Genomic DNA, 13,240 nt, shown 5'->3' with positions numbered 1-13,240 from the left:
GTTTTCACATATCACGACCATTAAACTCAGTAACTGTTTTAAAATCACCATTGGCCTCATGGTGAAATCCCTCTCCAGCGTCTGATTTGGGAAGGATGCCTGCATCTTTGTAGTGACTGGGTGTATTGATATACCATCCAAAGCCTAATTAATAACTTCACCATGCTCAAAGGGATAGTCGGCGTCTGCTTTTTTAAAATGTTTACACATCTACCAATCGGTGCCCTTCTTTGCGAGGCATTGAAAAACATCTTTGTGGTTGAATCTGTGATTGAAAATCACTACTCAATTGAGGGACCTTATAATTATCTGTTTGTGTGGGGTACAGAGATGGGGTAGTCATTCAAAAATCATGTAAACCCCTATAATTGCACACACAGTGATTCCATGCAGCTTATTATGTGATTTGTTAAGCAAATTTTTACTCCTGAATGTATTTATGTACGCCATAACAAAGGGGTTGAATACTTATTGACTCTAGACATTTCAGCTAAAAAAATATTATGAATTTTGAAAATGTTCTACAAACAAATTTCTACTGTATTGTGTGTAAATCAATGACACAACATCTAAATGTAATCAATTTTAAATTCAGACTAACGCAACAAATGTGGAAAAAGGAAAGGGGTGTGAATACTTTCTGAAGGCTCTGTACTATATGCATCCACTCACTCATTCATTCACGCGGACCCAAATGCATGCTTGTGCACTCCCTCATACACACGTGAGCATATTTACACACACGCACACACACACACACACTAATCTAAACCGCTTCCCTAAACACCCTCCCTAAGCACAGCGGCATTCATAGATCCGCAAATTATTCCTGAACACACACACACACCAAACGGTGTAAGTGGGTAGAAGGAGGACAGGGAAGCAATTGTTGAACCAACCCAACAGCACTGTTACAACCTGTTGTTGCCTCGTTGCGTCATATCACACATTTCTACTGAGAAGGAGAGGAGCAGGAGGAGAGCAAAAAAAGAGGGAAGAGAGATGGAAGTGACGTGTCCCTTGAGTGAGCATGTGGTTTATTAATTTTCTCCATTTCTATCTCGGCCCTCTTCCCTCTTTCCTTCTATCACACTCATTTACACTGAGTGGACAAAACATTAGTACTGACTGGGTGAATCCAGGTGAAAGCTATGATCCCTTATTCATGTCACTTGTTAAATCTGTCTAAAAGAAGGGGAGGAGACCAGTTAAAGAAGGATTTTTAAAGTCTTGAGACAATTGAGACATGGATTGTGTATGTATGCCATTCAGAGGATGAATGGGCAAGACAAAATATTTAAGTACCTTTGAATGCGGTATGGTAGTGGGTGCCAGGCGCACTGGTTTGAGTGTGTCAAGAACTGCAACGCTGCTTGGATCTTTACGCTCAACCGTTTCCCGTGTGTATCAAGAATGCTCCACCACCCAAAGGACATTCAGCCAATATGACACACTGTGGGAAGAATTGGAGTCAACATAGGCCAGCATCCCAGTTGAACACTTTAGACACTTTGTAGAGTCTATGCCCCGACTGAGGCTGTTCTGAGTGCAAAAGGGAGTGCATCTCAATTTTAGGACGGTGTTCAGAACGTTTTGTGCACTGAGTGGCTTTGAAACCTACCACGTGGGTAAAATCACTGATGCTCTCTCTCTCGTGCACTCTTCTCTCTCCTTTATTTTCTCTCTCTCTCACCTCTCCCTCTCTCTCTGTCTCTCTCTGTCTCTCTGTGTTCTTTTATCTGGTGGAAGCTGTCTATCCAGATTGAGCGGGAGGCTTAAGTCAGGTTTTATTTGAAGCTCTTACTGGAGAGGTTTGAGCTCAACAGACAGGAGGAGAGGGGAGACCGACCAGGATGATGCAATGAAGAGAGACACAGACACACATTTGGAATACTTTATTTGGATTCACTGTCAAGCCTATAATCATGGAAACAAAAACACGGTCTCCGCGCACACACACACACACACACACCACACACACACACCACACACACACACACACACACACACACACACACACACACACACACACACACACACACACACACACACACACACTCAGTGTGTTTTCCCTGTTGGCATGTCGGAAGGGCCAGTGAATGATTGCAGGATGTTTGAATACATGATGTTTTTCTATAGCTAAAGGGTGTATTTATCGTTCTATGTAAGGTCTATAACAGCAGAGGCCAGTAAGAAACATGGCGCCTATTTCGTTCAGAACAATCTGACCATGAACTGAGAAGTTGCCAGTAGTTTACCCATTCCTAACTCTGATATCAGTGGTGGAATGAATCAATGTTTTTAAAAAGGTTTCAACCCATATTTTTCACAGGTTTTGCAAAGCAGTAATTATGTAAGTTGTATGTGTGAACTGGACTTTAGTTTAACAGAGTAACGCTTCATTCTAAAAAGAAAAGGTTCCTGGAGACTCCTTCTTAAAATTGAAACTGTGGGGGAACCCCTATAAGTTCTTCGACGAACCCTTTTAATGGGTCCTCGAAGAACCTTTTTGAATAACCTTTTGGGGTTAATTTTTGAACTAGCCCCCTCACCTAATTATTATTGTTATTGTTGTTATTATTCATAGTAATATGCATAACACTCAGTCACACAATATTTTAGTTGTCAGTGTTTAATGATTTTAGTGGCAAAGCAGAATAAAAAATCCAAGTATGAGGTAAACTCCCAGCATAGCCCCAAGTCCAATGGGTATATCCACTGGTGTGTTGATGTTGATGTTCTCCGCATCCATAGCCAGAATGATTTTGCAGTGCATGGTGATCGAACAGGTTTCCTGTTATATTCATCAGAGGTGTAGGGAGGGTGAAGTCTGTGAATCCCAAAAATAGTAATTATACAGATGATTAACAAAACATGCACATGACAGCACACAAAGCCAATTCCCCCTCAGGAGACTGAAAAGATTTGGCCTGAGTCCTCATCGAGAGGATCCTGACTGGTTGCATCACCACCTGGAATGGCAACTGCTCGGCCTCCAACCTCAAGGCACTACAGAGGGTTGTGCGTACGGCCCAGTACATTACTGGGGCCAAGCTTCCTGCCATACAGGACCTCTAAACCAGGCGGTGTCAGAGGAAGGCCCTAAACATTGCCAAGGACTCCAGCCACACTAGTCATAGACTGTTCTCTCTGATACCACACGGCAAGCGGTACCGGAGCGCCAAGTCTAGGTCAAAAAGGCTTCTTTACAGCTTCTACCCCCAAGCCATAAGACTGCTGAACAGCTAATCAAATGACAACTGGGACTATTTGCATTGACCCCCCCCCCCTTTTTTTTTTACACTGCTGCTGCTCGCTGTTTATTGTCTGTGCATAGTCACTTTACCTCTACCTACATGTACATATTACCTCAATTACCTCGACTAACCGGTGCCCCCGCACATTGACTCTGTACTGGAACCCCCTGAATATAGCCTCACTACTGTTATTTTATTGTTGCTCCTTAATTATTTGTTATTTCATTTTTTTTCTTCCTTAACTGCATTGTTGGTTAAGGGCTTGTAAGTAAGCGTTTCACTGTACGGTTGTATTCCGCGGATGTGACAAATACAATTTGATTTTATTATGGATAGTTCCTACATATCCTATAGGTTTTTCACACCGTAACGCCCTTAAACTCAGCTCTGGACCTCAAAGACAGTTTCACTGCATTTTTTTTCATTGTTCCTCTCTAATCAGGGACTGATTTTTGACCTGGGACACCAGGTGTTTGCAATTACCCATTTAATACCCATTTAAAAATGAAATTAAAATAATAATAAAGTAGGCGACAAGGACAAAACAATATAACTTGAAACTAACGTAAACTCCCTACAGTGGTAACAAGGTTTTTGATATATTTTTGTGTCTGGAAAGAAGATATAACTATTTAATAAGATTACACTCGTGAGAATTATGAGGATGATGTTAACTATCTGTGTGTGTTACAGTCTCTGCTTGTGTACACCCTGTGTTTGTGCGTAATCATGTGGCCCTCTGCTCTCTCTGTCTGTGTGTCCATCCCTCCCTCCCAAAGAGAGAACCCCTAATCTCATTGAAGCCATGGATGTTGAAGGCTGACCGCAGTACTGCAGGCATTGTTAGCAGAAAACAGGATCCCCAATTATGGTGAATGGAAAAATGTAAATCTTCATGTAAATTAAAACAATTAATTGAAGACAATCATGGTACCAATAATTGCTTTAAATACTCCAGGTGTATATCCTTGAACCGATTATTTTAAAATTGAACACAGAGGATAAGGATAAGGATAATTTAGTTGGAAATACCAGCCTGCAGTACCCCAGTCGGCCTTCAACTTTAGTTACTCAATGAGAGGGGGCAGCAGTGCGCTAGCCTGCAACGTCACTTCCTGGAGTAGCTCAAACGGCACATGTTAAGTCTCCATGAGATGCCACCTTAACTGACTTAATTTGGCTTCAATGTGCTATTGAGTCTTCACATGGGAGGAATGGTGTCACGTGATCGATGGCATTGGCCATTTATATATACAGTCATTGGTGTGTCACTAACTGGAACATAGCTCAGGCTATATGTCACATGTTTGATGGCCTAGCTGCAGTCTGGTGACTCACAACAGCCATACCTGCTGCTGCTACCCTGTGCATCCGAGTGTGTCAGTGTGTGTGTCCATGTGTGCGCATGTGTGGAAGTGATGCACCAATGACTCACGGTGATCGAGCTGTCCAGTTTGTGTGTGAGTATGTGTGCATGTGTGTATTTTCCCCCAACTGTGTGTCTGATCTTCTGCTTGGATGAGCAACAGGAGCAGACAGTGAGCAGTCCATGCCTTACCATCTTCTGTCCCCTCTACCCTGCCAACTGTTCATGTGACATACACACACATTCAGCTTGTAATTCCTGGAAAGAATCAGGTTATATGGGGATGAGTAGGATATGGGAGCAGACAAGGTTGTACCGATTCAGTCTCTTGATCAGACTGTGTGTATGTGCATGTTTGTGTTGGTCTGTAGGGCCTGATTGTAAATGTAATCTCTATGTTGTGTGTAGGCATCCAGTAACTCCATCATAAATGTGTCTGTGTGTGTGTGTGTGTGTCTGCTACATGGATCGTGCCTTTCCTGACAAGCTGCTTAAATACCAGCCCCTCATGTCACGCCTTGGCTATCAGTGCAAGCTCGCTGTCCCGGCCATGTTCACAGGCTGATAGTACTTGGCCTTCAGATAGCAGGCCTGCATAAGACGAAGCAGCTAGCAAGTTACTACTCCGTGTCAGCAGTTATAGGCAGCATTGCTGTGTGGAGAAGGTGCTATCTGTTTCCTTAGGTGTCCAGACATCCCTGTCCTGAAATGTTTGAATGCTTATTGTATGAATTATGATTTGTGGATTCATAAAGTATTTAAAAATGTTTGTGTGTGTGTGTCTTCCATCCAGGTAGTGTTCATAAATGCTGTCTGTCTGCACTGTTACGTACTAACTTATTACCATCTCGCTCTCTACTTTTTGGCATGGGAAACATGTGTACACTGCCAAAGCAAGTGAAATAGATAATAAACAAAAGTGAAATAAACAAAACATTTACAGTAAACATTACAGTCACATACATTGCCGATTCTAGTAATTCTCTCTCTCGTTCTCTCTGTATGTTTCCTCTCATCCAGGTGGGTATGGTAAATGCCCGGCGCGTGGATGAGGAGCAGCAGCTGCAGTGAGGTGGAACACCGCGGTAACCACGGTACCGTCTAGCCCCGCCCACCCCACCATGCCCTCGTCCACGCGGAAGGGAGCGCTGAAGGACCCCGAGCTGGCCGACCTCTTCTTCAAAGATGACCCAGAGGAAGTCTTCTGTGACCTGCACGAGATCGGCCATGGCAGCTTTGGGGCCGTCTACTTTGTGAGTAGTACCTCAGGGTTGGATACTAAATTGAGATATGTCGAACTCAGAATTTAAAATGTCTTTCATTTTAATTAAAACATTTTATTTTTTAAATGTAACCTTCATTTAGCTAGGCAAGTCATTTTAACAAGGCATTACCCTGGAGATTTTTCACAATACATTTAGTACTTAGAAAGTATTTGAAGTTATTGGCCAACCATTGAACAGGGCCTATTTAATTTCAATTTCTCAACCAATGGAGATGCTTTCATGACGAATGTCAATTGAAAGTGCTATTTAGTCCAGGACTGGCCCTGGTCAGTGTGTGTGTTATATGCATTGGGTGAGTGCAATCCATACTATTCACTGTCAGGATCATGTTAGACACCCAGTCTAGCTGTCTGTGGCTATAGATGTCAGAGTCCAGGGACAAGATCACTCGCTCTCTCAAGGTTGTCTAATAATAACTCTGCTGCCATTTCTGTTAAATTCTGTCTCTCTGCTGCATTTCTTAATCTGGTCGTCACTAATGACAGAAGGCCTTTAAATCTAAATCAATGCAGAGCGGGAGAGAGGGGAGGATGAATCTGCTAGCACCAATCCCTTCCTCCTCCTCCCCTCCCTTCACCCCTCTCATCCCTCCCTCAGCACTCTCCTCCTTTTCCTCCTCCCCTCCCTCAGTCCTCTTCCTTTCAAACCTCCCTCCATCATCCTTTTCCCCCACCCCTTTCTTTCCACGTCCAACATCCCTTTCCTCCTCTCTCCACTCATCCATCCCCCAGCCTCTCCATATGCAAGGCTGGGGGGAGAGGGATAAACGGAAGCCTTTCCTCCTAAGACAGCTGTTCTGCGCGTTAAGTGGCGAGGCCAGCTGGCGATGGATGGATGGATAGATAGTAGGGCAGGCAGGACATTTTACCTGGCCTGGTTGACTGGCGTTAGTGCTCCCCTAAGTCCAGTCATCTACCGGACAAGGCTACATTCATAGAAATATACTTATTAGAATGGGAAATGGTTTTAAAGTGGCAATCTGGATTCGAGGTCAATGGCTGTGTATCGATAATTTAAAAGTCCAAAATGGATATACCAATCCCAGAGTAGCCCCTTAAAATGTTCCAGTCAAATTGCCATAGTCTGAAGGGATTTGCCCATTCTAGTAATTCTATTTATATGGCTACGGTACTGTATGTCAGCATGCCACATGATGAGGCCATCAGTCTTGTCTGGCTGATTTGGCTGGCTATGATGAAATCCTGGTGCCTTTTTGGTCATTGATACACTTCTTCTTTACCCGCTGTGAGCTACTAGGATAGCTAACTGCAAGTGTTTGCTAGCTGCTGTGGCTAGCTCATAGCTCTACTATGCATTCACATTCCTTCTGACCAAAGGCATGTGTGTGGGGGGAAATTACTGAAATGGAATGAGGAACCATCAACGTTTGTATGAGGAAGCCATCCATGTGTTCTAAAAGCCTTAGGGGTTTTAACACACGCAATGTGCTAATTACTGTGTGGTGAAGTACCTAGCTAGCTAGCTAGCTTCTCTGTTGAGTTGCTTGTATCCTCTATGCTTGTTTTCGTCTATGCTCATATTTGTAACTACAGGGAGTTTCCTGTGGTGATCAAATTCTGTCACATATGTTTAGTATTGCCATCTTTGGAAGAGACAGTTGATTCTTGTTTCCCATTTACCCTCATTTGACCCAGAGCCATATATAGAGTGGCTATATCTCAGTCATATGACCCACTTTTACCAGTTTTTGGCTACCAACTGGATTCTAGCCAGCTGTCAAATATAGGCCTATATCCTGTATCCAGACTACAGCTGTGTGTTTCTACGAGAAATGCCTGTTCTCACATTCACCTTTCGCTCTCGCTCGCGCGCTCTCTCGCTCTCCATTTCTTTTCCCTACTCTCACTCCCCTCCTCTACTCTCCCTCAGGCCAGAAACTCCTACTCCAACGAGGTGGTGGCCATCAAGAAGATGTCCTACAATGGAAAACAGACCACCGAGGTAAGAGGACTGCCGCCTTTTACTCACTTTAAACACAAGTTGAACTAATTTATCGCTCTGTCTGCTTTATCAGTCACACCTCAGGCCTTGAAACAGAGGTTAAACAAGTTGAGAGGACAACTAATACAAATGTTTTGAACTCCCTCTCAAACTCTTCCCGCTATGGCCAATGGGACGGTCACACCTCAGGACTTGAAACGGAGGTTCAACATTCCATGGACAGTCCCTTCCTCTGGCCACTATGATGGTCACAACTCGGTATCTTTGAAATCACAACCTGGCCACTGGAATGGTCACAACTTAGGCCTTGTAGCAGAGGTCAAATGAGACGAGAACAACTAACACAAACACTTTGAAATTACACACTCTTCCCACTCTGGCCACAGTATGGTCACACCTAAGGGCTTTAAACAGAGGCTCAACTTTCCCTGCGATCCACAAGGCCTTGGGTTGGGGTCAAACTCCTCTCTTGTGTAAATGGAACTGACCTATCCATAAACCCACTGCCCTGGCCAATATGTCAGGGCCAACATGCTGTGAATAGGGCTCTTTGCAGATGTGTTGATGTTGTTGACTCTTACACACCCTCTCTCTCCCTCCTTCTCTCCTCAGAAATGGCAGGACATCATTAAGGAGGTCAAGTTTTTGGAACAGCTGCGCCATCCAAACACCATTGAGTACAAAGGCTGCTACTTGAAGGATAACACTGCCTGGGTCAGTGGAGTGTGGCAGAGCTGCCAGGGAAACCAATTTTCCCCCCCTCTTCATCAGGCTGCTTCTATCTTTCTTTCAACTCTCTTTCTTTCTTTTCATCTCTGACTCTCTTTCTCACAATCTCGCTCATTCTCTTTCTCTCTCGGTCTCACCATTTTCTATCTTTCCCATTTTTGTCTCTCATTCCATCTCTCTTTTGCATAGTTTCTCTGATTCTCTGTCTTTCACCATTTTTCTCCTTCTCTAAAACCTCCCTTTTACAACATGGTTTATGTCATGACCTTTTAAAATATGCACCAACCACTTCCAGTGTAAACATCGTTAGGATAATCTCTTTGCACTTGACAGCACTTTTTTTTTTTCTTCCACCACCTCTGCTATGATGGTAATAAATGAGGCCTTGTTTTTGTCTGTGTCATTATGTAATAGATATTTGGGGTTGTTGGTCATTTGTTTAAGGAGGCAACTCTCAATCTTGGGTGTGTTTTTGGGTGTCCACTTGTCTCTGACCTATGACCTTTCTGTCACTTCCAGCTGGTGATGGAGTACTGCCTAGGCTCCGCATCAGATTTACTAGAGGGTGAGTAGTACACACACATCCAGCGTTCACACACACCCACTTATTCACCTAAACACACACAGTTCATTCAAAGAGAAGTTTCAAAATCGCAATGAAAATATCTGGGTTCTTTCTGAGCATGTGCTTTATAAACCCATTAGTAATGCAACATTCATGGTTAGCAAGGAACCTTTTCTCTCTAAACAGGGTGTGTAATATTCCACTGTGAATGTTCCTCTTCAGGGTCTCCAAACATTCCGCACCTTGGCCTACGTGATATATTTAGCACTTCTGTTTGTGTCCTGGCTGTCATGGAAACCGTTTTTAACAGCCATGACATTTGGCTGGTTTTGACCTATTTTTGTGTGTGTGAAGCGCTTCTGAAATTCCTCCACTGTAGTTCTGCTTCCTTTGACTCTAAGGCAAGGCGTCTCTCTGCTAGCCTGGTCATATTATCATCAAGTTGGTAAGACCGCACAAACAGATCTGGAACCAGGCTATCAGAGCAGCAATCCACCCACCGGGAATGTGTTTTATAACCCTTTTATCCCAACTCTGTTAGACTTTACACATTTAACAGATGCTTCTGGGGTTTGTTGTTGTGTGTCATATCAGGAAGGGCAGATAGCTTGTGTCTCTAGATAGCACTGACGGTTTTCCCCCTTAATGTATGTTTCTCTTCTTTGTACCCTCTCTTCCAGTTCATAAGAAACCGCTCCAAGAGGTTGAAATTGCTGCCATAACCCACGGTGCCTTGCTAGGACTGGCTTACCTCCATTCCCATAATATGATTCACAGGTGAGCTGTCGGTCTACCTGTCTTCCATCTTCCCCCTCGTTAAAATGTTTGTCATCAACATCTCAAATAAGCCCCCCCCCCCCCCGCTTCTCCTTCGCCAAAATCCAGATAGCTTATGTTCTGAAAGAGCTGCAAAATCTGGATCCCTACAAATCAGCTGGGCTAGACAATCTGGACCCTCTCTTTCTAAAATTATCAGCCGAAATTGTTGCAACCCCTATTACTAGCCTGTTCAACCTCCCTTTCGTATCGCCTGCGATCCCTAAAGATTAGAAAGCTGCCGCGGACACTCGAGACCCAAACTGTTACAGACCTATATCCATCCTGCCCTGCCTTTCTAAAGTCTTAAAGCCAAGTTAATAAACAGATCACCGACCATTTCGAATCCCACCGTACCTTCTCCACTATGCAATCTGGTTTCAGAGCTGGTCATGGGTGCACCTCAGCCACGCTCAAGGTCCTAAATGATATCATAACCGTCATAGATAAAAGACAGTACTGTGCAGCCGTTGTCATCGACCTGACCAAGGCTTTCGACTCTGTCAATCACCGCGTTCTTATCGGCAGACTCAATAGCCTTGGTTTCTCAAATGACTGACTCGCCTGGTTCACCAACTACTTCTCAGATAGAGCTCAGTGTGTCAAATCGGAGGGCATGTTGTCCAGACGTCTGTCAGTCTCTATGGGGGTGCCACAGGGTTCAATTCTCGGGCCTACTCCTTTCTCTGTATATATCAATGATATCACTCTTGCTGCTGGTGATTCTCTGATCCACCTCTACGCAGACGACACCATTCTGTATACATCTGACCCTTCCTTGGACACTCTGTTAACAAACTTCTAAACGAGCTTCAATGCCATACAACACTCCTTCCGTGGCCTCCAACTGCTCTTAAATGCTATTAATACTAAATGCATGCTCTTCAACCGATTGCTGCCCGCACCCTCCTGCCCGCCTAGCATCCCTACTCTGGATGGTTCTGACTTAGAATATGTGGACAACTACAAATACCTAGGTGTCTGGTTAAACTGTAAACTCTCCTTCCAGACTCACATTAAGCATCTCCAATCCAAAATTAAATCTAGAATCGGCTGCCTATTTCGCAACAAAGCCTCCTTCACTCATGCTGCCAAACATACCCTTGTAAAACGGACTATCCTACTGATCCTTGACTTCGGCGATGTCATTGCAAAATTGCTTCCAACACTCAGCAAATTGGATGTAATCTATCACAGTGCCATCCGTTTTGTCACCGAAGCACCATATACTACCCACCACTGCGACTTGTATGCTCTCGTTGGCTGGCCCTGGCTACATATCCAGGTAGGTCATCTATAAGTCTTTGCTAGGTAAAGCCCCACCTTATCTCAGCTCACTGGTCTCCATAGCAACACCCACCCATAGCACACGCTCCAGCAGGTATATTTCACTGGTCATCCCCAAAGCCAACACATCTTTGGCCACCTTTCCTTCCAGTTCTCTGCTGCCAATGACTGGAATGAATTGCAAAAATCACTGAAGCTGGAGACTTATATCTCCCTCACTAACTTTAAGCATCAGCTGTCAGAGCAGCTCACCGCTCACCGATCACTGTACCTGTACACAGCCCATCTGTAAATAGCACACTCAACTACCTCATTCCCATATTATTATTTTCTTTGCTCTTTTGCACCTCAGTATCTCTATTTGCACATCATCATCTGCACATCCATCACTCCAGTGTTAATGCTAAATTGTAATTATTTTGCCACTATGGCCTATTTATTGCCTTACCTCCCTAACCTTACTACATTTGCACACATTATACATTTTTCTATTGTGTTTTTGACCGTACGTTTGTTTATCCCATGTGTAACTCTGTGTTTTTGTTGCACTGCTTTGCTTTATCTTGGCCAGGTCGTGGTTGTAAATGAGAACTTGTTCTCAACTGGCCTACCTGGTTAAATAAAGGTGAAAAAAAATACAAAAATATTAATTAATTAAAACACGTTTGAGCTGTTGCTGAGACGAGATATGTGGTGCCTCTGTTCTCATTGTTAAGTAATAATAAACTCGTCAGAGATAACATTCTTTGAGTCATCTGCCAACCCTAATCTGTATTTCAATGTGCATTCCAACAGGCCCTTTTCTTGGGCGAATGTTATGTGAAACTTTTATAATTTTACCACCATGGCCCATAAAGGCAAATATTACTGTTTTACCATGTTAAAACTTATGAAACCAAAAGGAAAGAAATAAGTATATTTATTCACCACATCAATTAATTGTGAGATTGTATGCCTTCCAAAGTACAGGCCTAAATAAATGTGTGCTCTGCTCACTGTTTAGCTGAGCTCAAGGAAATGCCTTTATTTAGCTTGAGCTATTTGCATTTCAACCTGACAGTGAGACAATATGTCCCTTTTTTCCTGCTTTTAAACGCATCACTATAAAGTCACATTGTCATATGCACACCACATTAGAGGCTAGTGGATATGCAGGCATATGCATGAAAAAGACAGACGCCAGTGCACTTCAAACGTATCACTCCCAAGAGGTAGCTAATACACCTAAAGTAGCCCATATCACTCTGAACCATATCCCACCACCCTATTCTAACCCTGTTTTACGTGTCATCGCTTCTCTTTTTCTCTCTCCAGAGATGTGAAAGCTGGAAACATCCTGCTAACTGAGCCAGGCCTGGTCAAACTGGCAGACTTCGGCTCTGCCTCCATCGCCTCTCCTGCCAACTCCTTCGTAGGAACACCTTACTGGTCAGTACCTACCATTTTGAAGGTAGCGATATGACTTAGATGCATAAAGTAAACAGCGTTGTGGGTCAATTTCCGCAACAACTAAGAGAGCTGAAGCGCGAGGCTCAACTTCTCTGCTGTTTTGGTCCTGTGGCTACCATGTTGTAAAAGTGTGAAGCGAGCCCGTGCACATGCACAGATCCTGTGTGTGATTGTGGGAGCGAAGTCTTGCATCTTGCTCATCGTAATATGTCCGGTGCTGCTCGTGGCAACATCATTTCACTGAGTCTACCTTTAACAATACCTCAACACTACACTTTACCTGTCAGTACCTTAACACAGACACAAACACCTTACGGCTCAGTATTACCACACTAACATAATATATAGCTAGCCTAGTAGTATATAACATAGCTTTGCCTCTAGCCTCTCCTGACAACTCTTTCGTAGGGACATCTTATTGGTCAATATCTTAACAGAGGCACAATGTACATGGAGTGTACATAACATTAAGAACACCTACTCTTTCCATGATATAGACTGACCAGTTGAAAACTATGATCCC

The 13,240-nt window shown here is 43.6% G+C and overlaps 1 protein-coding gene across 3 annotated transcripts in view; it reads left to right on the top strand.

Annotated features, from left to right (window-relative positions):
- Window positions 1-13,240, top strand: part of taok3a (TAO kinase 3a) — a 105,587-nt gene that overhangs the window by 65,530 nt on the left and 26,817 nt on the right. For all 3 annotated transcript variants that reach the window (XM_055920372.1, XM_055920374.1, XM_055920373.1), the window contains 6 exons: window positions 5,644-5,876; window positions 7,800-7,871; window positions 8,484-8,585; window positions 9,120-9,165; window positions 9,846-9,942; window positions 12,583-12,696. In XM_055920372.1, the coding sequence (XP_055776347.1) occupies window positions 5,745-5,876; window positions 7,800-7,871; window positions 8,484-8,585; window positions 9,120-9,165; window positions 9,846-9,942; window positions 12,583-12,696 (563 nt within the window). In that variant the 5' untranslated portion in view covers window positions 5,644-5,744. The remainder of the gene's footprint in view (window positions 1-5,643; window positions 5,877-7,799; window positions 7,872-8,483; window positions 8,586-9,119; window positions 9,166-9,845; window positions 9,943-12,582; window positions 12,697-13,240) is intronic.

Source organism: Salvelinus fontinalis, chromosome 4 (assembly GCF_029448725.1).
Source record: "Salvelinus fontinalis isolate EN_2023a chromosome 4, ASM2944872v1, whole genome shotgun sequence".
Lineage (NCBI taxonomy): Eukaryota > Metazoa > Chordata > Actinopteri > Salmoniformes > Salmonidae > Salvelinus > Salvelinus fontinalis.
The sequence above is the reverse complement of the archived record's forward strand: the minus strand, read 5'-3'. Positions and strand labels throughout refer to the sequence as shown.